Consider the following 19,076-nt stretch of genomic DNA (forward strand, 5'->3'; position numbering starts at 1 on the left):
CAGAAGACGGAAGGGGCTGCCATGTTCACTGCACCTCTGTCCAGCCTGAGCCTCACTCAGTAATGGAAACTGTTTCTCAAGAGCGTGAACGCTGGAGTCAGACTGCTTGGGTTTAAATTTTAGTTCTGTTGTTCATCACCTGTGTAATCTTGGGTAGGTAGCTTCGTCTTTCTGGGCTTCAGTATTTGTATTCATTTTACAAATTTAATGCTTCCTATGTGCCAGGAATTGTCCTAGATGCAGGGGAGACTGCAGTGAATAAAACCAATCCCTAGCTTTTAGAGCTTACATTCAGGTGGGGGGAGCAAAATAAGAAAAATTAAATATACAGTATGTTAGATAATGGTATGTGCTAAGGAGGAAAATAAACAGGGAAAGGAATAGGAAGTTCGGGAGGGTGTTGAAACTTTAGTGTGAGGAAGGCCTCAACGAGAAGGTAGCACTGAGGAAAGCAAAGGAATGAGTCATGCAGATATCAAAGAAGAGCTTTCTGTCCAGAGCCTCTGACATGGAAGTGTGTCTGGCATGACTGAAAAACCAGCAAGGAGGTCAGTGTGTTTGGAAGTGAGTGAATGAATGAGCAGTGGGGAGAGTGGTGGGAGATGAGGTCAGGATGGAAACCTGTTTCTGGTTCATGTAGAATCTTAATGGGGCCTATTTTTGCCTTTGCTCCGAGATGGGAAACCACTGAAGGGCTTCGAAAGAGAAGTGATGTGATCTGACACATGTAAAAAGATCATTCTAGGCACTGAGACAATCCGAGGTAGACAGGAAAATCTTTTCCAGAAATGGTGCTGGAACAACTGAGTCTAAATGAGAGAAAAATGGGGACTTCCCTGGTGGTCCAGTGATTAAGACTCTGAGCTTCCAAGGCAGGGGGTGAGGATTCGATCCCTGGTTGGGGAACTAAGATCCCACATGCTGCGCAGCAAAAATACATAAATAAATAAATGAGAAAACAATTGAATCACAATCCCTACCTCATTCCATATATTGATACAAAAACTAGTTTGAGATGGATCATAGAGCTAATGTAAAAAATCAAACCATAAAGCTTATAAAACAAGAGGGAAATGTTTCTGTGACCTTCACACAGGCAAGATTTCTTAGGACAAAAACGAAAAAAAAAAAGCACTAACCATAAAGAAAAAAATTAATAAATTAGACCATCAAAATAAGTCTCTGTTCATCAAAAGAAACTTAAAATGAGAAGGTAAGCATAGTCAGAAAAAACATTTACAGTACGCGTTTCTAACAAAGGGCTTGCATCTCATTTAAAAAGAGCTCCCAGGGATTTCCCTGGCAGTCTAGTGGTTAGGACTCTGCGATTCCAGTGTCGTGGGCCCAGGTTCGGTCCCTAGTCAGGGAACTAAGATCCCACAAGCTGCTGGTGTGGCAATAAATAAATAAACAAATAAAAAGAGCTCCCACAAATCAATAATAGAAAGACAACACCATACGAACGTCACTCTGAATGCTGTGCTGAAAATAGAATGGAGAGGGACAGCTGCTTCTTACCTGTATTGCAATAATACAGGTGAAATATGATGGTGACTTGGACCAATGGGGGCTGGTGAGAAGCACTCAGATTCTGGATCTATTTTGAACTAACCAGAGTTGCTGACATTGGGTATAAGAGAAAAAGAGGGGAAAAAAATGCCCTCAGTATGCCATGTTCATGAATGTAAAGACAGTATTACAGGGACTTCCCTGGTGGTCCAGCACTTCCACTGCAGGGGGCACGGGTTTGATCCCTGGTCTGGGAACTAAGATCCTGCATGCCGCACAGTGTGGCCAAAAAAAAAAAAAAGATTCAGTATTGCAAAGATATAATTTCTCCCAAATGGTCTATAGGTTCAATATAATACCAATCAAAATCCCAAGAGATTTTTAATTGACAGACTAATTCTGAAGTTATGGGGAAATGCCAAAGGACCAAGAATAAGCAAGACAAGCTTGAAAAAGAGTAAAGTCGGAAGATTAGAACTATCAGATGTCAAGACTTTTAAAGTTTTACTAATCAAGACAGTGTGATACTGGCACTTAGTAGACCAATGGAATAGAACAGAAAGTCCAGAAAAAGACCCACACTTGTTTTATGACAAAAGTGGCAATGCAGAACTGTGGGGAAAAGACAGTCTTTTCAATAAACGATACTGGATATTGGGGGGGGAGATGGTTCTTGACCTTGAACCTCACACTGTACATGAAATCAGTTCCAGATGGGTTGTAGATCTAAATGTGAAAAGTAAAACTGTAAAACATATAGAAAATAACAGAATATCTTCATGACCTTAGGATAATCAAAAAAGTTTTTTAAACAAGTCAAAACTCAATAACTATAAGAGAGGAAATTCCCTGGCTGTCCAGTGGTTAGGACTTGGCACTTTCACTGCAGTGGCCTGGGTTCAATCCCTGGTCAGGGAACTAAGATCCCGTAAGTCTCGAGGTGTGGCCAAAAATAATAAAAATAATCAAGAATATCTGTTTATCAAAAGACATACTAATCTCCAGGGAATTATACTGAGCAAAAAAGATCAGTACCAAAATGTTACATACTACATATATGATTCCAATTATATAACTTTTATTTTTAATTGTGGTAAAGTACACATAACATAAAATTTACCATCTTAACCAATTTGAAGCCTACATTTCAGTGGTATTAAGTACATTTATATTATTATGTAACCATCACCACCATCCATCTCCCAGAACTCTTTGTATTTTGTAAAACTGAAACTCTATACCCATTCAACAATAACTCCCCATTCTTCCTTGTCCCCGGCCCCTGGCAACCATCGACCTACTTTCTGTTTCTATGAGTTTCACTACTATACATACCTCACATAAGTGAAATCATAAAATATTTGCCTTTTTGTGACTGGCTCCTTTCACTTAGTATAACATCCTCAGCGCTGAATAACATCCCACTGTATATATACACCACATTTTGCTTATCCGTTCATCTGTTAATGGACACTTGGATTGCTTCCATGTTTTAGCTATTGTTTTTGTTTTGTTTTGTTTTGTTTTTTTCCCCCGACCAGGGATTGAACCCGGGCCCTCAGCAGTGAAAGCTTGAGTCCTAACCACTGGACTACCAGGGAATCCCTATTTCTAATTTTTTGAGGAACTATATTTTTTTCCACAGCAGCTGCACCATTTTACATACCCACCACCTACCAACAGTGTACAAGTGTTCCAATTTCTCCACATTCTCACCAACACTTGTTCTTTTCTTTCTTTCTCCCTTTCTTTCTTTCTCTCTCTCTTTTTTTTGGTAGTAGCCATCCTAATGGGTGTGAGGTATATATAACATTTTTGAAATGACAAAATTTTAGAAATGGAGAACAGATTAGTGGCTGCCAGCGGTAGGAACAGGGGTGGGTGTGGTTATAAACATTAGGGATCCTTGTACTAGAACTGTTCAGTAACTTTATCGTGGTGGATACATGTACATACACAAGGGATGAAATTGTGTAGAACTTAATACACTTACATAAGTGAGCACAAGCAAAACAGGAAATCTGAATAAAATTGGTAAGTTATATCAGTGTCAACATCCTGTGATATTTGGCTGTGGTTATGATATTACTCTGCAGTTTTGCAAAATGTCACCAGTGGAGAAACTGGGCAAAGTGTGGAAGGGACCTCTCCATATTATTTCTGACAACTGCATGTGAATCTACAATTGTCTCAATAAAAATTTCAATTAATAAACACACACACACACTCACGCACAAGGACCCATTGAGAATATGAGAAAGCAAGCCTCAGAATAATGGGAAAAAATATTTATAATACATATATCTGGGGGAAACAAGTAGCACTCAGAATATACTTTGCAAATCAAGAAGGAAAAAGACAGATAACCCAACAGAAAAAGAGAAATGATGGCTCAAGCACTACACAGAATGGCCAATAGATGCATGAAAACATGTATGGCAAAGACAGTGGCAACAATATTTTCCATTCTACATGTTCCTCTTACAGTGTGACTTTGACAGTCCTTCCAATTAGAGGTGGAGCCTATGCCCCCTTTCCCTTGAAACTGAGTGGACTTTTGTGACTATTTAGGTCAATAGAATACGGCAGAAGTGATATTATATGACTTCCAAGGCTAGCTCATAAAAGACAACGCATCTTCCACTTTATTTGCTGGAATATTCTGTCTTTAAGTCTTCAGCCACTGTGTAAGCAGTCTGACTGTGCTGTGAGGAAGCCCAAGCCGGCAGACCACATGGATAGGCCCTGAGCTACATGAAGAGAGAGGGATGCCCGGCCAGCTCCCAGCTCTCCCAGCCCCCATCTGACTTCATCTGCATGAGAAACCCCAAGCCAGTTCTGCCCAGCAGACCTCCTGAAATCCTGACTTCCAAAACTGTGCAAAGTAGGAAAAGGACTGTTGTTTAAGCTTCTAAGTTTGGGGATGATTTGTTACACAGCAATGGATAATGGGAATAGCATGCATAACTTCATTAGTCATCAGGGAAGTCCAAATTCTGACCAGAACAGATATCACTGCACATCCACCAGAATGACTAAAATGTAAAAGAGTAACAATACCAAGTGCAGGGGAGGATGTGGAGCAACTGGAAATTTCACGCACGGCTGGAAGAAATGTCAATACAACCACTTTGAAAACCTGTTTGATGGAATATAGCACCTACACCTGAACGTAAGCATGCCCTTTGACCCAACCATTCCACGCCCAGCAGAAATACACACACATGTATGTACAAGAATAATGGGAGTTCCCTGGTGGCCTAGTGGTTGGGATTCCGGGCTTTCACCGCCATGGCCCGTGGCAGCGTGGTAAAAAAAAGAATATTCATGGCAGCATTATGAATAATGGCCCCCTAACTCAAACAATCCAAATGTTTACTAATGGTAGAATGAATAAAGTGTAGTGTTTTCATGAAATTGAATACTGTGCAGTAATGAAAATAAACCAATTACTGATCCATACAACAACTTGAATGAGTCTTGCAAACATAATGTTGAGCTAAAATGATACATAGTACATCATTCCATTATACAACATCCAAAAAAGCAGGCAAAGCTAATCTATGGCATTAGAAGGCAGGATAGAAGTCACCTTTGGAGAGAAAGAGGTGGGTAACAGAGAGAGGATGCACCTGGGAAGGTGGTGTTTCTTGACCTGGGTGGTTGTTACAAGGGTGTGTTCACTTTGTGATAATTCACTTATGAGTTTGGTGGGGTTTTTTTTTTTTCTTTCTTTTCTTTTTTTTTTGGCGCCTCGCAGCTTGCGGGATCTTAGTTCCCCGACCAGGGATCAAACCCAGGCCCCTTGCAGTGGAAGCTCAGAGTCCTAACTACTGGACCACCAGGGAATTCCCCATTTTTTGAATATATATATATATATATATATATATATATATACACACATATATTGTACTTCGGTAAAAAGTTAATTCAAGAATAAATTGTCGGGCTTCCCTGGTGGCGCAGTGGTTAAGAATCCGTGTGCCAATGAAGGGGACACGGGTTCGAGCCCTGGCCTGGGAAGATCCCACATGCCACAGAGCAACAAAGCCCGTGCGCCATAACTACTGAGCCTGTGCTCTAGAGCCCGCGAGCCACAACTACTGAGCCCACATGCCTAGAGCCCATGCTCCACAACAAGAGAAGCCACGACAATGAGAAGCCCACACACCGCAACAAAGAGTAGACCCCACTCGCCGCAACTAGAGAAAGCCCGCGCACAGCAACGAAGACCCAACACAGCCAAAAATAAAAACAAATAAATTTTAAAAAGCGAAAAAAGAATAAATTGTCTCAGTGGGTGTATACATATTCCAAACTTATCAAATTGTGCATTTTTAATAGGTGCAGTTTATGGTCAATCATACCTCAATAAAGTATTTTTAAAAGTTGAAAAAAAAAAAGAATAAATTGCCTCCAAGGCTTTTTGGCTGATCTGGAAGAATGGAGCTGCTATTTACTAAAATGGGAAAAAGAGTTGAAGGAGCAGATTTGAGGTGGGATCAGGGACCTCGGTTTTTGACATGTTAAGTCTAAGGTGCCTATTAGAGAAATTTGCCAACTAGGAGGTTCACTTTACAAGTTAGTTTTGGGGAGAGGTCTGGCCTGGACACATGGATTAGGGAGTCACCGGTGTGTAGACAGTATTTAAAGCCATGGGACAAGATGAGATCAACGAAGGAATGAGTGCAGGTGTAAAGAAAAGAGGTTCAAGGATTGAGCCTGGGGCCGTCTATAGTGAGGGTTGTTATAAGGACTAAATGACATAGCTCATGTTCGCATCAAACATGGCACTTCATGAGCACTTACCATGTAGGAGCTGGTATGATTTGCTTGGTAGCTGGCTTATAAAGCCCTCTTGCAGGCATTTCTTTTTTTTTTTTTTTAACATCTTTATTGGAGTATAATTGCTTTACAATGGTGTGTTAGTTTCTGCTTTATAACAAAGTGAATCAGCTATACATATACATATAGGCATTTCTTTTCTTCTTTTCAGATTTTAATTTTATTTTCCAACTGATTACTAAAATGATGTATATGTTGTACTCATTTAATCCCTGAGTCAACCCTGTGAAAAGAGCTACTGCCCTCCATTTTATGAAATAACAGAGACTCACGGAAGTGGAGAAACTTGCCCGAGGTCACACAGGGTCCGAGCCAGAACCAGGACTGCCAGCCAGATGCCCACATACCCAGATGCCCAGACTCTGAGGCTCCTGCTCTTTTCACTGCTTCCTGTTGACTTTCAGGAAATGGAGGCCTGGGTGGCCGCACTAGGACCCAAGAAGGATATGGTCCTGGCTAGCCTTAGCGTCAGGGACAGTGGCTAGCCAGAGGAGACGACCAGAGGGGCCTGGGAAAAGGCAAGGGTCTTGCTGAAAGAGGCTTGAAGGATGCGGGAGGCGGGGAAGGGGCAATGATCTGGAGGGAGGCTGAGGCATCAGCACCTGTGTTAAAGCCAATGGACTCCGAGAGTGGGGAGAACAAGGTCTCGTTCCCTGAGCCTGGAACCAGCCTCAGGAAGGGCTGAGGGCCCAGCACAGAGGGGGTTAAGCACCCTGGAACCTTTGCCTGGGGTGGGGGTGGAGGCAAAGGACTGTCTGGAGGAGCCTCTTCTGGCCTGATAATCCAGGCTGCCTATCTCCTTCACAGCAGCTGTGAAGCAGACAGGTTGTCCTGGCAGGGAGGGAGGGAGGTAGAGCCTGGCTGATGGCGGGAAGGATTTGAGGAGGGAGGGACACCCAGCCTCCCTGGAGATCCTTTCCCACCTAACAGCTACCTTCAGGACTGTGCCAGGAGATGGGAGCGGGCATGGCCCGCGTCTGGACAAGGAGGCTCCCACTGACCAAGAGAACAGGAACTGGGAGCTGATGAACAGATCTAGGGAGGTGTGGGTTGGAAAGTTTCTATTTCTGCCTCAATATGAGCCTGGGCAGGTGTGCGCTCCCACGCACACCTGGCAGGTATTTGAGTGAGCACACGCCCCGCCCCTGGGGAGGATGAGTAGGAAAAGCCCATGGCAAAGCCAGAAGGGAAGGAGCCTGGCATTTGCTGAGCTCCTGTTACATATGAGCCAGTCCCTAGGTTAGAAACTGTCACCTCTACTGTCTCATTTCATCTGTACCACAATCATGAAAAAGATGGCATTTTAAGCCCATTTTACTGATAAGGAAGCCAAGGCTCCAAGAGCAGGGCAGGGCCCAGGCTCACTCGGCAAGCTGTGATAGAGCCCAGGCTCTGACAGATCCAAAGCCATGCTTTTCCCTTCTGGCTCTGAGTCCATCCTGGGCCGGTGGTCTGGAAAAAAACAAGAACTCTAAGGCATAACTCCTGAACTGTACAGGCTGAGGCTCTGGTTCAAGCCTCAGATGGCCTGGCCTGTGATTCCAGGGCGTGTGAGCTCCATACGAGGGCCTGGCTCGTGAGCCGCAGGAGGTCAGAGAATGGAGAGGATTGTTGCTGGGTTGGAGCTGGCCAAGAGCAGGTGTGGAAGAGGCTTAAAAAGGGGTGAGACGGGTGGGAGTATCTGAGGAAGCAGAAGCAAGGAGGGAATCCCGACTCCATTCGGGAGCTTCCCACATACTCTTTCACTGAGTCTTCCCAAGGTCAGCCCCATTTTAGAGACGAGGAGACCAAGGCTCAGAGGGGTGAAGCAAGCAATATGGTCAGAATCACATTACTGGTAGGTGGCAAAGCTCAGGTCTGATTCCATTGCCTCTGAAACTTTATAAGGCCCCACAGAGACACACACAAAATCAACCTCATTCATAGCAGCTTTGTGCACAGAGCCTGGGATCTGGAGTTTAGAGCGCAGAGTTGTAGTCTTGCCTCTTTTCCTGATTACTGTGTGACCCAGGGTCATGAGTTTCCTCCCAGAGCTTCAGTTTCTGTTATAAAATTGGCATGCAGTCATCTTTTGGAAACTGATGGACGTTGGCAAAGCCCCCAGAGAAGCCATTGCCATGACCCGCAGCACCTGAGTTCATTGCTCAAATCGTGCACTTGCTCATGGGGCCAACAGGAATAGAGTGTGTAAGGGGATGTGTTGAGAACGTGAGTACACTCTGGTCACTGTCTGCAAGGCATCTGTTCAGTGTAAGGCTTTCTCTGAGCATCTCCCAGGATAAGGCCCATGAGGGGTGCTGGGGCCATAGAGAAGAATCAGACAAGGTGCCTGCTCATGGAGCCACTGGGGACAAATAAGGGATCAGATGAATTCTCACAGTGTGATAAGGAGAACAGAGCAGGTCCAAGCCTAGACACAGGGGCAAGTGTCAGGGAGGGTTAGGAGAAGCTTCACAGGCCAGTCATAACGAAACCAAGCCGGGAGAAAAGGCGATCGCCAGCAGTAATCTCCGACAAAGCCCCGGGTCGCAAGCCCCAATCTACCACATGGAGAGTAAGGATTAGATCAGTTTTCCAACCTTTCTTTCTCACACCTGTTAAGCTCCTAGAACCACACCAGGCTCTTGTTTTGAGTCCCCTGAATCTAAAGCAAAACAGGAGAGCAAGAACTTCCCAGAACTTCTTAAAGTCCTTGGTTCCAAGATGAGTTTTGCTGCTAACTGTGCTGTGAGTGAGACATTGAAAGACCATATTTTTTGGCCTTCTTTTATCTTTGTACAAAACTGCCAACTTCGTGAAACTTAGTAAAACAACCAAGAGAAAATTAAGAGTAATTTAACTAGCTGAGTCCAATTGTTTTGATGTGTATCTCCATGTGTTATAGGTCTATGCAGGCATCATACATGTGTGTTGTGTATGTGTATCTGTGTGTGACTGTGTGTGTATGTCTGTGTATCTGTGGGTACCTGCTGCTGCCTTCCTATTCCTCATAGGGTCATGGGTTCCCTGATTCTGAGAGGTGGAGGGAACCCTGAGGCTTTGGATGATACCTTCCCCTCCTCTGGGCCTCAGTTTCCTCTCTTATATAAAGGAGGGACTTGAACTTCATGATTTTGAAGGCATCTTGCAGATCTGACTGTCCTTAATTTCATCACTCAGCATATGGTTTAAGGACTTCATCCAAAGAAGGACAAAATAAGAGTCAAACGTTTAAAGCTGCAGTGGCAGGGATTGGAATCAGATTTTGGAAGGATAAGGTCCCAGACAAGCCCACCCCGGTCTCAGGAGAGCCATGAAGCTCCTAGTCTGAAGCAAAAGCTGTGACCATATAAGCCTTCTCCCAAGGACTGGGATTGTGTCCCCCAACCCCAGGCTGGCTGCCAGGCAAGGGGCAGAGTCTCCATGTGACCTGCAGAAAGGGAGAAGGACTCCCAACCTAACTCCCCTCAGGGTTCTAAGGAGGGAGAAGGATGGAAAAGCAGCCATCCAGGAGACCGCCCTCAGCATGAAGTGTCCTCAGGTTCTACTGTGGCCCTTGCAAGCTCCTGATAAGCAAAAGCGCCCCTACCCTGATAGCCCCAAGTCTGCTAATCAGGGTCCCCAGACTACCCCGCCCAGGCTCAGACTCTCCTTCAGCCCACACCCTGATCGCAGGCCCCTCCACCCAGCTTGGGGCCACAGTCACAAGATCTCTGGCTGGTGGAGATATCTCTCCTCTACCTCCAGGACCCCTGAGTTCTGTCCATGCTCACCCTTGGACTTGGCCCCCAGAGTCTAAGTGGAAACCTAGCCAGCGAGTGGCATGAATTTGGCCCTAGTGCATGAAGGCTTTACTCTGGGAAAGGAGCCTGGACTATCCGTGGGGTCACAGGAAAGGGGGTTGCAGGGAGGCAGGAGTAGACAAGGATAATTCCTCACTGGGTTAGAGCACCTGGGTCTATAAAGGCTTCTCACCCACATTTCTCACTTAATTCTTACAACTTGGTAAGATACGTATTATCACCAAAGCTCAGAACAGTGGCATTTGCCCCCAGTCACACAGCAAGAGAGTGAAACAGGAAAGGAGAGAAGGAAACTGACATTGGTTCATGCACGCTGGGCTCTGATCTGGGTGTTTGACATGAGTGCTCACGTAATCCTTGTAACCACCGCTTGAGGTAGGTTGGACAGCGGCCATTTTACATTTGAGGAGACTGATGCCGAGAGCATTTGGCCCAGAGGCACAGAGCTGGATGCAATGGAGTCGGGACTGTCACTCCAGGCCTGTTACCGCTAAACCTGGGCTTTCTCTATGGCCTCCAGCTGCTTTCAAGAGTATTTCATGAGTTTTCAGATGTTCAACAACAGGTCTCAGGACTACCCTGGTGGCACAGTGGTTAAGAATCCGCCTGCCAATGCAGGGGACACGGGTTCGAACCCTGGTCCGGGAAGATCCCACGTGCCGCGGAGCAACTAAGCCTGTGTGCCACAACTACTGAGCCTGTGCTCTAGAACCCGGGCTCCGCAGCAAGAGAAGCCACTGCAATGAGAAGCCCGCACACTGCAACGAAGAGTAGCCCCCGCCCGCCACAACTAGAGGAAGCCCATGCGCAGCAACGAAGACCCAATGCAGCCAAAAATAAATTAATTAATTAATTAATTAACAAGAAACAACAGGCCTCCCCTGTGGCCTTCAGCGAGCCCCTGTGGGAAGGGGATGAGGTGGCATTAATTTGTTTAACCCCTTCCGTGGGCCAGCACTAGCACTGCGCTAAGTGCTTTACCAGCAGCTCACCACCTAGCTCTCACAGCTCTGCGAACTGGGACTGTTATTACTCCTGTTTACAAAGGCGAACAGGGATGGTCCAAGAAAATGACTTGCCTGGGAGAGCCACAGCTTTGTCTGTCTGCCTCCCCAGGTCAGTCTCTCCCCTCCCCCACATTACATCAGTCATCCGACGGGCACGCTTGTTTAGTCACTACTCTGTGGTAGAGATACATTGGTGAATAAACCAGGCCCTCGTGATTATTTGCTTAATGTGAATAATCACACAAATAAACGAGCCCATAACAGGGGGATTTAACTAGCCAGGAAAAACTACCCTGCAGAAGAGACACTTAGAGATCTGAAGAGGGAATAAGAGTTAACTAGACAAGAAAGGAGGGAAGATCATGCCAAACAGAGGCAAGAGCATGTGCTAAGCCTCTGTGACAGCAGGAGGTAAAACACCTCCAAGGAACCAAAAGAAGTTTGGGTCTCTCCCCTCACTCCCCATCCTGGCCTCATCTGCCCCTGCAGAGGGGGGTGTAACTGCTTCCCAGCATACATACCAGATGGTCTAGGAGAGGGGAAGGGGAGGGAGCAGAGAAGCAGACGTGTTCCCCAGAATGTGGGTCCAAGGAGCAGAGGTCCTGCTTTGAGGAGTCTCTACTCCAAGTCTCACCTTTCCTAGAGGCAGAGAACCTAATACTGCCGGGCTCTCACTCTGGGGGCCTTGAGCTCTGACGTACAGCCCCTACCCATTCCTAAGCTGGCTCCCACGTGAGCTTGGGACTGACTCAGCCAGCCGCCCTCAAATGTTCCGGCAGAGGACCCCTCCCCCTAGGGGACCTTGCCCTGGCAGAGGTGAGCAAAGGGTCCGGCCTCCTTGGGTTCAGCATAAACATAGACAGGGGCCTGGGGACTGAAATTTAGGTCAGAGCTTGCCCCAAGATCCAGCTGTCAGGACCCTCCCTGCCTTATAGAGATTCAAACTAACATTCCCACCACCAAAAACAACCACCACCACCTCCCCAGGGCTCTGACCAGCAATTAAGCCCTGCAGGATGGCTGGGGTGAGGCTGTGTTTTCTTCAGCCAGGCCCAGGCTCAGCAGGCTTAGCAAGGTCCATAAAAGAGTATGTGACAAAGGGCCTAATGGAGAAGGGCCAGTGACCCTCAGTCCAAGGAGTCTAGCAGGGAAAGGGTTAAGAGGCAGGGCCTTCCAGAACCCAGGAAAGTGCCCCACCCAAGGGGAGGGGCCAGCTGGTAGATTAAAAGGGAGCAGCTTGAGTGGAGAGACAGGAGGGATAGGGTTTCCCTACTTCCAAAGGCCTTAGTCTGCAGTTCCAGCCCCAGGTAAGTGTTCCTCCTCTGGGTCTGTCTGCTTGTTAGTCTGACCAGAGGAAATCTTCTGCTTCATTATGTGATCTCTGGCTTGTTAAACTCCGGCGCTGGGTCCCTAAGGACATCTCAACAGACCCTAGCTCTGAAGGGCTCTTTGGATCAGTCCCCTTCAGGCTGCCCTTGACCACAGAATCAAGGAGATGCCGGCCAGGGAGTGGGGAGCTCTGTGTGTCCATCCTTGACCTGTCCTGCTGTGCCCCCAGTGCCTGGCTCTCTCTGCCACAGTGCTCTCCAAGCCATGCTCCCTGTGCCTCCTGCAGGGCCCTGGCTGGGATATCATCATATACTGTAAGTTTGTGATGAGACACTACAGTATAGATGATGTACTAGTCCGGGTACTCCCAGCTCTGGAGGCTGATGAGGAGGCCAGGGGTTGCTGCAAGCCCACCGTGCTCACTGCTCAGCCTGCCAACCGCCAGGGCACTTGGGGGTGGCGAGGAAACCGTTACCATTACTGAGTTTAGTAATGGTAACGGTTCTCTTGCTGCACCCAGAAAACGTGCCAAGAAGATTGCTCGGGACCCTGGAGCAGCCTACTGAAGGGAGGGAGACTCCAGCTCAGACAACGGGGTAGGGGTGGAGGGAATGGGTACGTTTTCTCTTTCCTGTTCTGAAGAAATAAAGATGAGAACCAGAATGCTGCTTGTCTCTTAACTTTATTAGCATCCGAGATTGGAGAGAGGGGTGGGGTGGGAGGGATCAATGACTTGAGGAGCAGGTGGGAGGCACTATCTCACTCAGGACACATGGGTCCTTACACAGCTGCAAGGTGTACGAACTGAGGGGAGAGGGGAAAGATCTCCCTGCTAACAACTCAGGAAGAAACTCTGGGCCCAATGCCAGGCGGCAGCAGGGCTCCCACACCAAAGGGCCAGCTTCTAAGACCTAAGTAGCTACAGGCCCAGGCAGAGGAACCACGTGGGAACCAGGCTAAGGTAGATTCCTTCCTCCAGCAGGAGGCATGGCCAGGCAGGGGCTGTGCAGACTCGGCCAGCCACCCAGCGTCAGCCAGCCAGTCACTGTCCGGGCCCGGCTCCAGGCCCTGCAGGCCCCAGGTAGGGGCAGTTCTGGTCAGTGGCTCCCGCCAGCAGCTTGGGCGGGGATGCCTTGGGAAAGATATCAGAGGGTGGTCACTTGAGGAGTTTCACAGACAGGCGGAGCTGAACTTCACAGAGGAAGATGTTCATGAGGTCGCGGCCCACCTCCTGTGCCATCTGGGAGATCAGGTGCCCTTTCGGACCGATCAGGATCCTCTGAGGGTGGGGTAACAGACAGGGACGTGAGCCTGCTCTCAGAGCTCCCAAGCAGTCAGGGAAGAACCCCTGCCTAACAGTATTGGCCCCTCCTCCAAGCCGGGCCCTGCTTACCATGTGAGATTCTTTGGGCACCAGAAGCTTCTGCTCAATCATCAGCTTCCCGTTTGGCCCTTCCTCCCACATTACCGTCTTCTGCACAGGGAGACATCATGACTGGTCAGGCAGGCCCCTACCCACGCCCTCTTTGGGACCCAGCTGTCTGCTCCCGGTGTGTGCCTGATGGAGAGCCCCATGACCCCCAACTGTGCCTGCACCTGCTGCACGTTGTAGGGCACCTCCTGGGGCAGGTACTCCAGGAGCTTCTCTCGGATCATGTTGGCGCAGATCTCCTCAGGCGTCTGGCTGGTGAGGACTCCACTGTGGAACTCCCAGGGCCCTGGCCGGGCCTGTGCCAGGAGGTATTGCTATGGGCACAGAGGGAGTAGGTAGGCATCTCAGTCCCAAGCAGGACCTTCCTCTCACTCTCACTTCCAGGAGGAGGAACTCTGAGGCTTGTCTTCACATGGTGGAAACCAAGGGCCAGGCTACGGTCAAGGCTAACTGACCTTTAGTGTTTTCACATCCTCCTGGCTTAGGGCTGACAACATGAAGATCTCCTGGAAGTGGGGCCAGCCAATCCGCTGAGGGTCTCCCATAGACAGTGTGTTTGGGCCCTTAGCTGCTGGGCTGGGGCAATGGTTGCCCGGCTGTGAGCGGACGGCCTGCCTCGTTTTGAGCTTCTTGCCATTGACCACACCTTCAGTGAGGGCTGCTGTAAGCTCCAGGAGAACTGACTTCTGCTTCAGGCAATCAACCTGGGGGTGGGGGACGGGCAAGGGATTGTGGTCAGTGAGACGGGGCCCTTGAAGTAGACCCCTTTCCTCAGGTAGGTGGTGCTCACCTTGTTCATGACAAGGATGCTGGGGACTTGGGAGAACTGGGTCAAGCACTGGAGCACCTGGGGACTGAGCTGGTTCCGAGTCCACTTGTCCGAGACATCCACAAGAACCACAACTGGAAGTTGGCAGTGTAGGGAGGACAAGGTTATGACCACTCTTTCCCCCCAACTCCCAAAACTTACAGGGTATGGGATCTGGCCAACCCCCATCCCCCTAAACTATCAGCAATGAGAGGCCATGACCATGTAAATTGGGCTTCAGATTCCCATCCAGAGCCTAACCCAGATCAGCAGATTCCATGCTCTTCCATGGATCTTCCAACAAAGAGAGCTCCAGATGGTGCCTAAGGGACAGACATATATAGATCAGGAAGGGTCTTGGGAGTGATGCCCTCCTGAGAAGGGATGGGGTGTGATAAGGGGGTTTTCCAGCCCCTATGATGGAATCTCCCCACTCCCTCTTCAACACCTTTCCCCCCTACAACTCCCTGTTTCCCCAGCTATATTACCTTTTCTGTTTAGCAGGGCTGATGAGGCCAGGTGTGTCAAGTAGAATCTAAAATCAGGAAAGAGAGATGCCCAGACCCCCGACCCCAGGAGGAAAGATTATGGCTGGGTAGTGAAAGGTCACCCACCCTTGATGTCAGGAGCCTGCCCCCACTTCTTGGCCAAGCTGACTTCAAATTTTTACCCTCCAGCCTTGCTTTAATTCTAGATAGGATCCAGGAAAAAGAGGACAACTGTGAATATTTGGAAGATTAGGAAGCAGTAAAGAGGCAGTGAGACCTTTCTGACTAGATGCCAAAGGGGGAAGGTAGAGAGAGAACTGCATAGGCCTAAAGGAAGAGGAGCCCCCTTCCCTCAGAGAAGTGAGCCTAAGCATCATTTTCTTCAGGTCTAACAGTAAGAGAGACCCTCTTAGCTTCACCCTCTGTCCTGTTTGCTGGACATCCATTGCAAGTACCCACCACCTGGGTCTCTTTCTCTGTGATGACCCCCAGAGCTTGGCTGCGGGTGGTGTGCACCTTCTGGGAGACAGGGAACACCTGCCAGGAACAAAGAAGTCCCAAGTGAGGTCCCAGATCCCTCTAGAACAATCCACGAAGGCACAGTAAGAAGTGAGAAGTGAAAGGGTGGGGGGTGTCAAGGATGCAGCATACTTTTCGGCCCAGCAGCTGGTTGGAGAGGGTTGACTTTCCTGCATTCGGTGCACCCAGGAGGACCACTCGTAGGACTCGGGGGCTCTCAGGCATGTCGGGGCGATGGACCAAGAGGAGATCCTGCTCATCTGTGTGTGGGAATGGGAGGGGAGTGAGAGGTAGTGCAACCTGGATCCCCTGTCAGGTACTCGGTCCTACCCATTGACAAAGGGAATACGGATACAAGATTAGTGCATCAGGTTGAAGCCGAGACCTGGCTTTGAGATTCAGTTTGTCCATTACTTTGTTTATATGCCTTTCTCAAGTTCTCTAACCTCTATAAGCCCCTTAGTTTTCTCATATGTAAAACAGAAATGATATTGATGGTAACTACTTACTGTATAACCTTCTTTTGACAACTGGGAATTGTGTAAAACCACTCAGCACAATGCCTGGCACTTAATACTCAATAACCTTGTGGAATCGTATTGTGTAGTTGTGCCCAGTAAATGTATGCACATGTGTGAAAGTATCTCTATACCAGATAAAGCCAGAAATTCCTCCAGCTCTATCTCACCCTACTAAGGGTACAATGAAGGCTCTGCAAGCTTTCTCAGTCTTTCTGTATTTGCTCCTTATGACACTGCATTGTAATTACCAGCTTTTGTGTTCAGCCTTTAGTCTATGCTACTTGAAGAATAGAGGGTGCTATTTCCAGGTGTACAGTTGACCCTTGAGCAACATGGGTTTGAACTGTGCTGGTCCACTTATACGCAGGTTTTTTTGTTTTTTTTTATTCTTCACTAAATGTGTACTATGCGATGTGCAGTTGGTTGAATCCTCAGATGGGAATCGTGGATACGAAGGAGCTGCATAAACGGAGGGCCCACGATAAATTATATGAGGATTTTCGATTGCGTGGGTTCTGCACCCCTAACACCTCTTCCCCGAGTTGTTCAAGGGCCAACTGGAACTCAGTGTCTTGACAAGTAGATGGGTCAAGTTTGCTCCCCATGTGAGGACAGAGAGCCACAACTCTGCCATGCCTGTGGCCCTTCAATCTCCTGCTCTTTGCGAACGTCTGTGGTTGTGACCAGATCGGTTCCCTCTAGCTCGAAAACTCTTAGAACCTAGTATCTCTTTCCTATGAGATCCTTCACTGCTCGCTTCTATCTCTCGGGGCCTCAAGATCGTTTTCTGTAATACAGAGCCAAAGACGATATCCCCAGAGACTGAGGGGTTTCCCCGACACAGGACTTTCAGTGCTAAAACCGTGACAGTCCCAAACAAATCTATCTGGGCCCTTTACCTCTGTGCATGGACACGGCGGGGACGCAAAAATTCAACGAGCTGTCTGGCTGAGAGAGTCCGAGGAAGCAGTCCAGGGCTGAGTTCTGGCCATTGGGGCGAGAAGCCGAGGCCAGGCGGGGACCAGAGAAGGCCGGGCCCGAGACACAGGAGACGCACCTCTGCTGACTGCCCAAGAGCGAGGGGAGCCGGGTCACCCATTCCCTCGCGGCGTCGGGACCCGGCGGCCAAACCCCTAACACGGTTCGAAGGAGCGCACCCCCTCTCCTGCCGGGGGCAGCCATCGCAACCGCAAGGCACTCCGGGAACTCCCAGGAACGCACCTATGATTGGACAGTGCTGCGGAGAGGCGAGCGAGCGGGAGAGAGCTAGATCGGCCCGAACAGAGCGGAGGAACATGGGACATTGGAGGTGGGCTGGAGTTGGAACCGCTCTGGAGACTGCCCGAGGCTAAGGAACGGGGGAAAAGTGTATTTAGAGTTTGTGTGAGCTTGAAGATCGTTTTGGATTCCCATACGCATCGTGTTTTCTTCTTCTCCTGCCAAAGTTTTGTAGAAGGCCCTTCTAGCCCTGCCTCATGAAAGACTACATCTCCCACGAGGCCAAGCGGCAAAATCATTCACTTAGCGCCTGACCTCACTAAGCGGGAGAAACTCGCGCAACGGAGGAGGGATGGTCGGCGGCGTGGGACCGTGTACTGCTCCCCCTGAGGGTCTTTTTAGTCCTTTCCAGCCTCAGGCTTGTAGGATCCCCTCCCAGTGCCCCTCTGGCTTGGCCTAGCGTCGGCAGCGGCCTCCGGCAGTCTGTACCTTTACTTTATGGGAGCCTCCTGTAAGGAGTGGTCGGTGTTCCCGATGAGCAGCAGACCCGGATTTCCCTCCTGTGAGACTCGGCTACTATCTCCTCTCTGAGGCCATTCCTTTCTGGAGAAAAACCAGAGGGTCTGCAAAGGGAGAAGAAGCGGCTTAGTCACCTAGGATCTCCCGGACTGCCTTAGCGGCCTGAGAAACCTGATACACTTTGGCCGATCTGTGGCCTTAAGCCCTCTCTTCATCCGTTGAAGCCTCAGTCAGACTTTTGGAATTGAGGGATAAATGCCGCGGGTTTGGAGGTGCTGAGGATACAACAATGAACAAAGCGGACAGAAATCTCCAGCACGGGACTTGTATCCTGGGGGCCGTGTGTGTGTGTGTGTGTGTGTGTGTGTGTGTGTGTGTGTGTGTGTGTATGAGAGAGAGAGAGAGAGAGAGAGAGATACCTAAGTGACCTGTGACCTGACAGGAATAGTTTCAGTAGGATGGTCTGGGTGAAAGCCTAAATGGAGTGGGTTTAAGAGAGAATGAAGGGAAAGGAATTGAGGGCGGCCAGAATATATATACAACTCTTCCCAGAGGAGCAGAGCAAAAGAGAATGGTAACACAAGAGGGGGAGAGAGGGGTGGAGTTAAGAGAGGATTTCCTTTTTCTTTTTTTTAAGATGGGAGGTTTTTGTTTGCTCATGGTAGTGACCTAGTAGAGAGGAAGAAATGGATGATGTAGGACAGAGAGGGGAGAATTGTTGGAGGATGGTAAGAACCAACTGGCCAGGCTGCTGTTGTCGGAGTGGATGCTGAGTGTCCAGAGAAGCTTAGCGACATGGATTGACAGAGCCTTGGGCAGCCAGATGCACTGATGGTTTGCAAATGCTGTCAAGTTCCAGCTTTCAGCCTGCCTGCTCTGTTAGTAGAAGAAACAACCTTTTTGGAACATGATATTCTGGATGTTCTTTGGGCATATGGGTGTCCAAAGAAAAAGATGCTACTAAATATGAGACAGCCAACAATCAGAAAAATACAAATCTTCCTTCATGGACAGTTAGGTGAAATACCATTTAAACTGCAATTTAGGTGAAGGGAAATTTCAGGTTAAACAGTAGTTGAAGAGCTTAATTGCATAAATG

At 48.4% G+C, this 19,076-nt stretch overlaps 1 protein-coding gene across 1 annotated transcript; it reads right to left on the minus strand.

Annotated features, from left to right (window-relative positions):
• Nucleotides 1-13,135: 13,135 nt before the first annotated feature.
• Nucleotides 13,136-17,434, minus strand: ERAL1 (Era like 12S mitochondrial rRNA chaperone 1). The gene is made up of 10 exons (XM_061175269.1): nt 17,140-17,434; nt 15,852-15,979; nt 15,660-15,737; nt 15,201-15,247; nt 14,974-15,035; nt 14,695-14,807; nt 14,360-14,608; nt 14,069-14,218; nt 13,866-13,946; nt 13,136-13,751 (listed from the first exon to the last, which is right to left on the minus strand). The coding sequence occupies exons 1-10, from the start codon at nt 17,420-17,422 to the stop codon at nt 13,629-13,631; spliced, it is 1,314 nt and encodes a 437-aa protein (XP_061031252.1). The 5' UTR covers nt 17,423-17,434; the 3' UTR covers nt 13,136-13,628.
• Between the last annotated feature and the right edge of the window lie 1,642 nt (nt 17,435-19,076).

Source organism: Eubalaena glacialis, chromosome 19 (assembly GCF_028564815.1).
Source record: "Eubalaena glacialis isolate mEubGla1 chromosome 19, mEubGla1.1.hap2.+ XY, whole genome shotgun sequence".
NCBI classification, from domain to species: Eukaryota; Metazoa; Chordata; class Mammalia; order Artiodactyla; family Balaenidae; genus Eubalaena; species Eubalaena glacialis.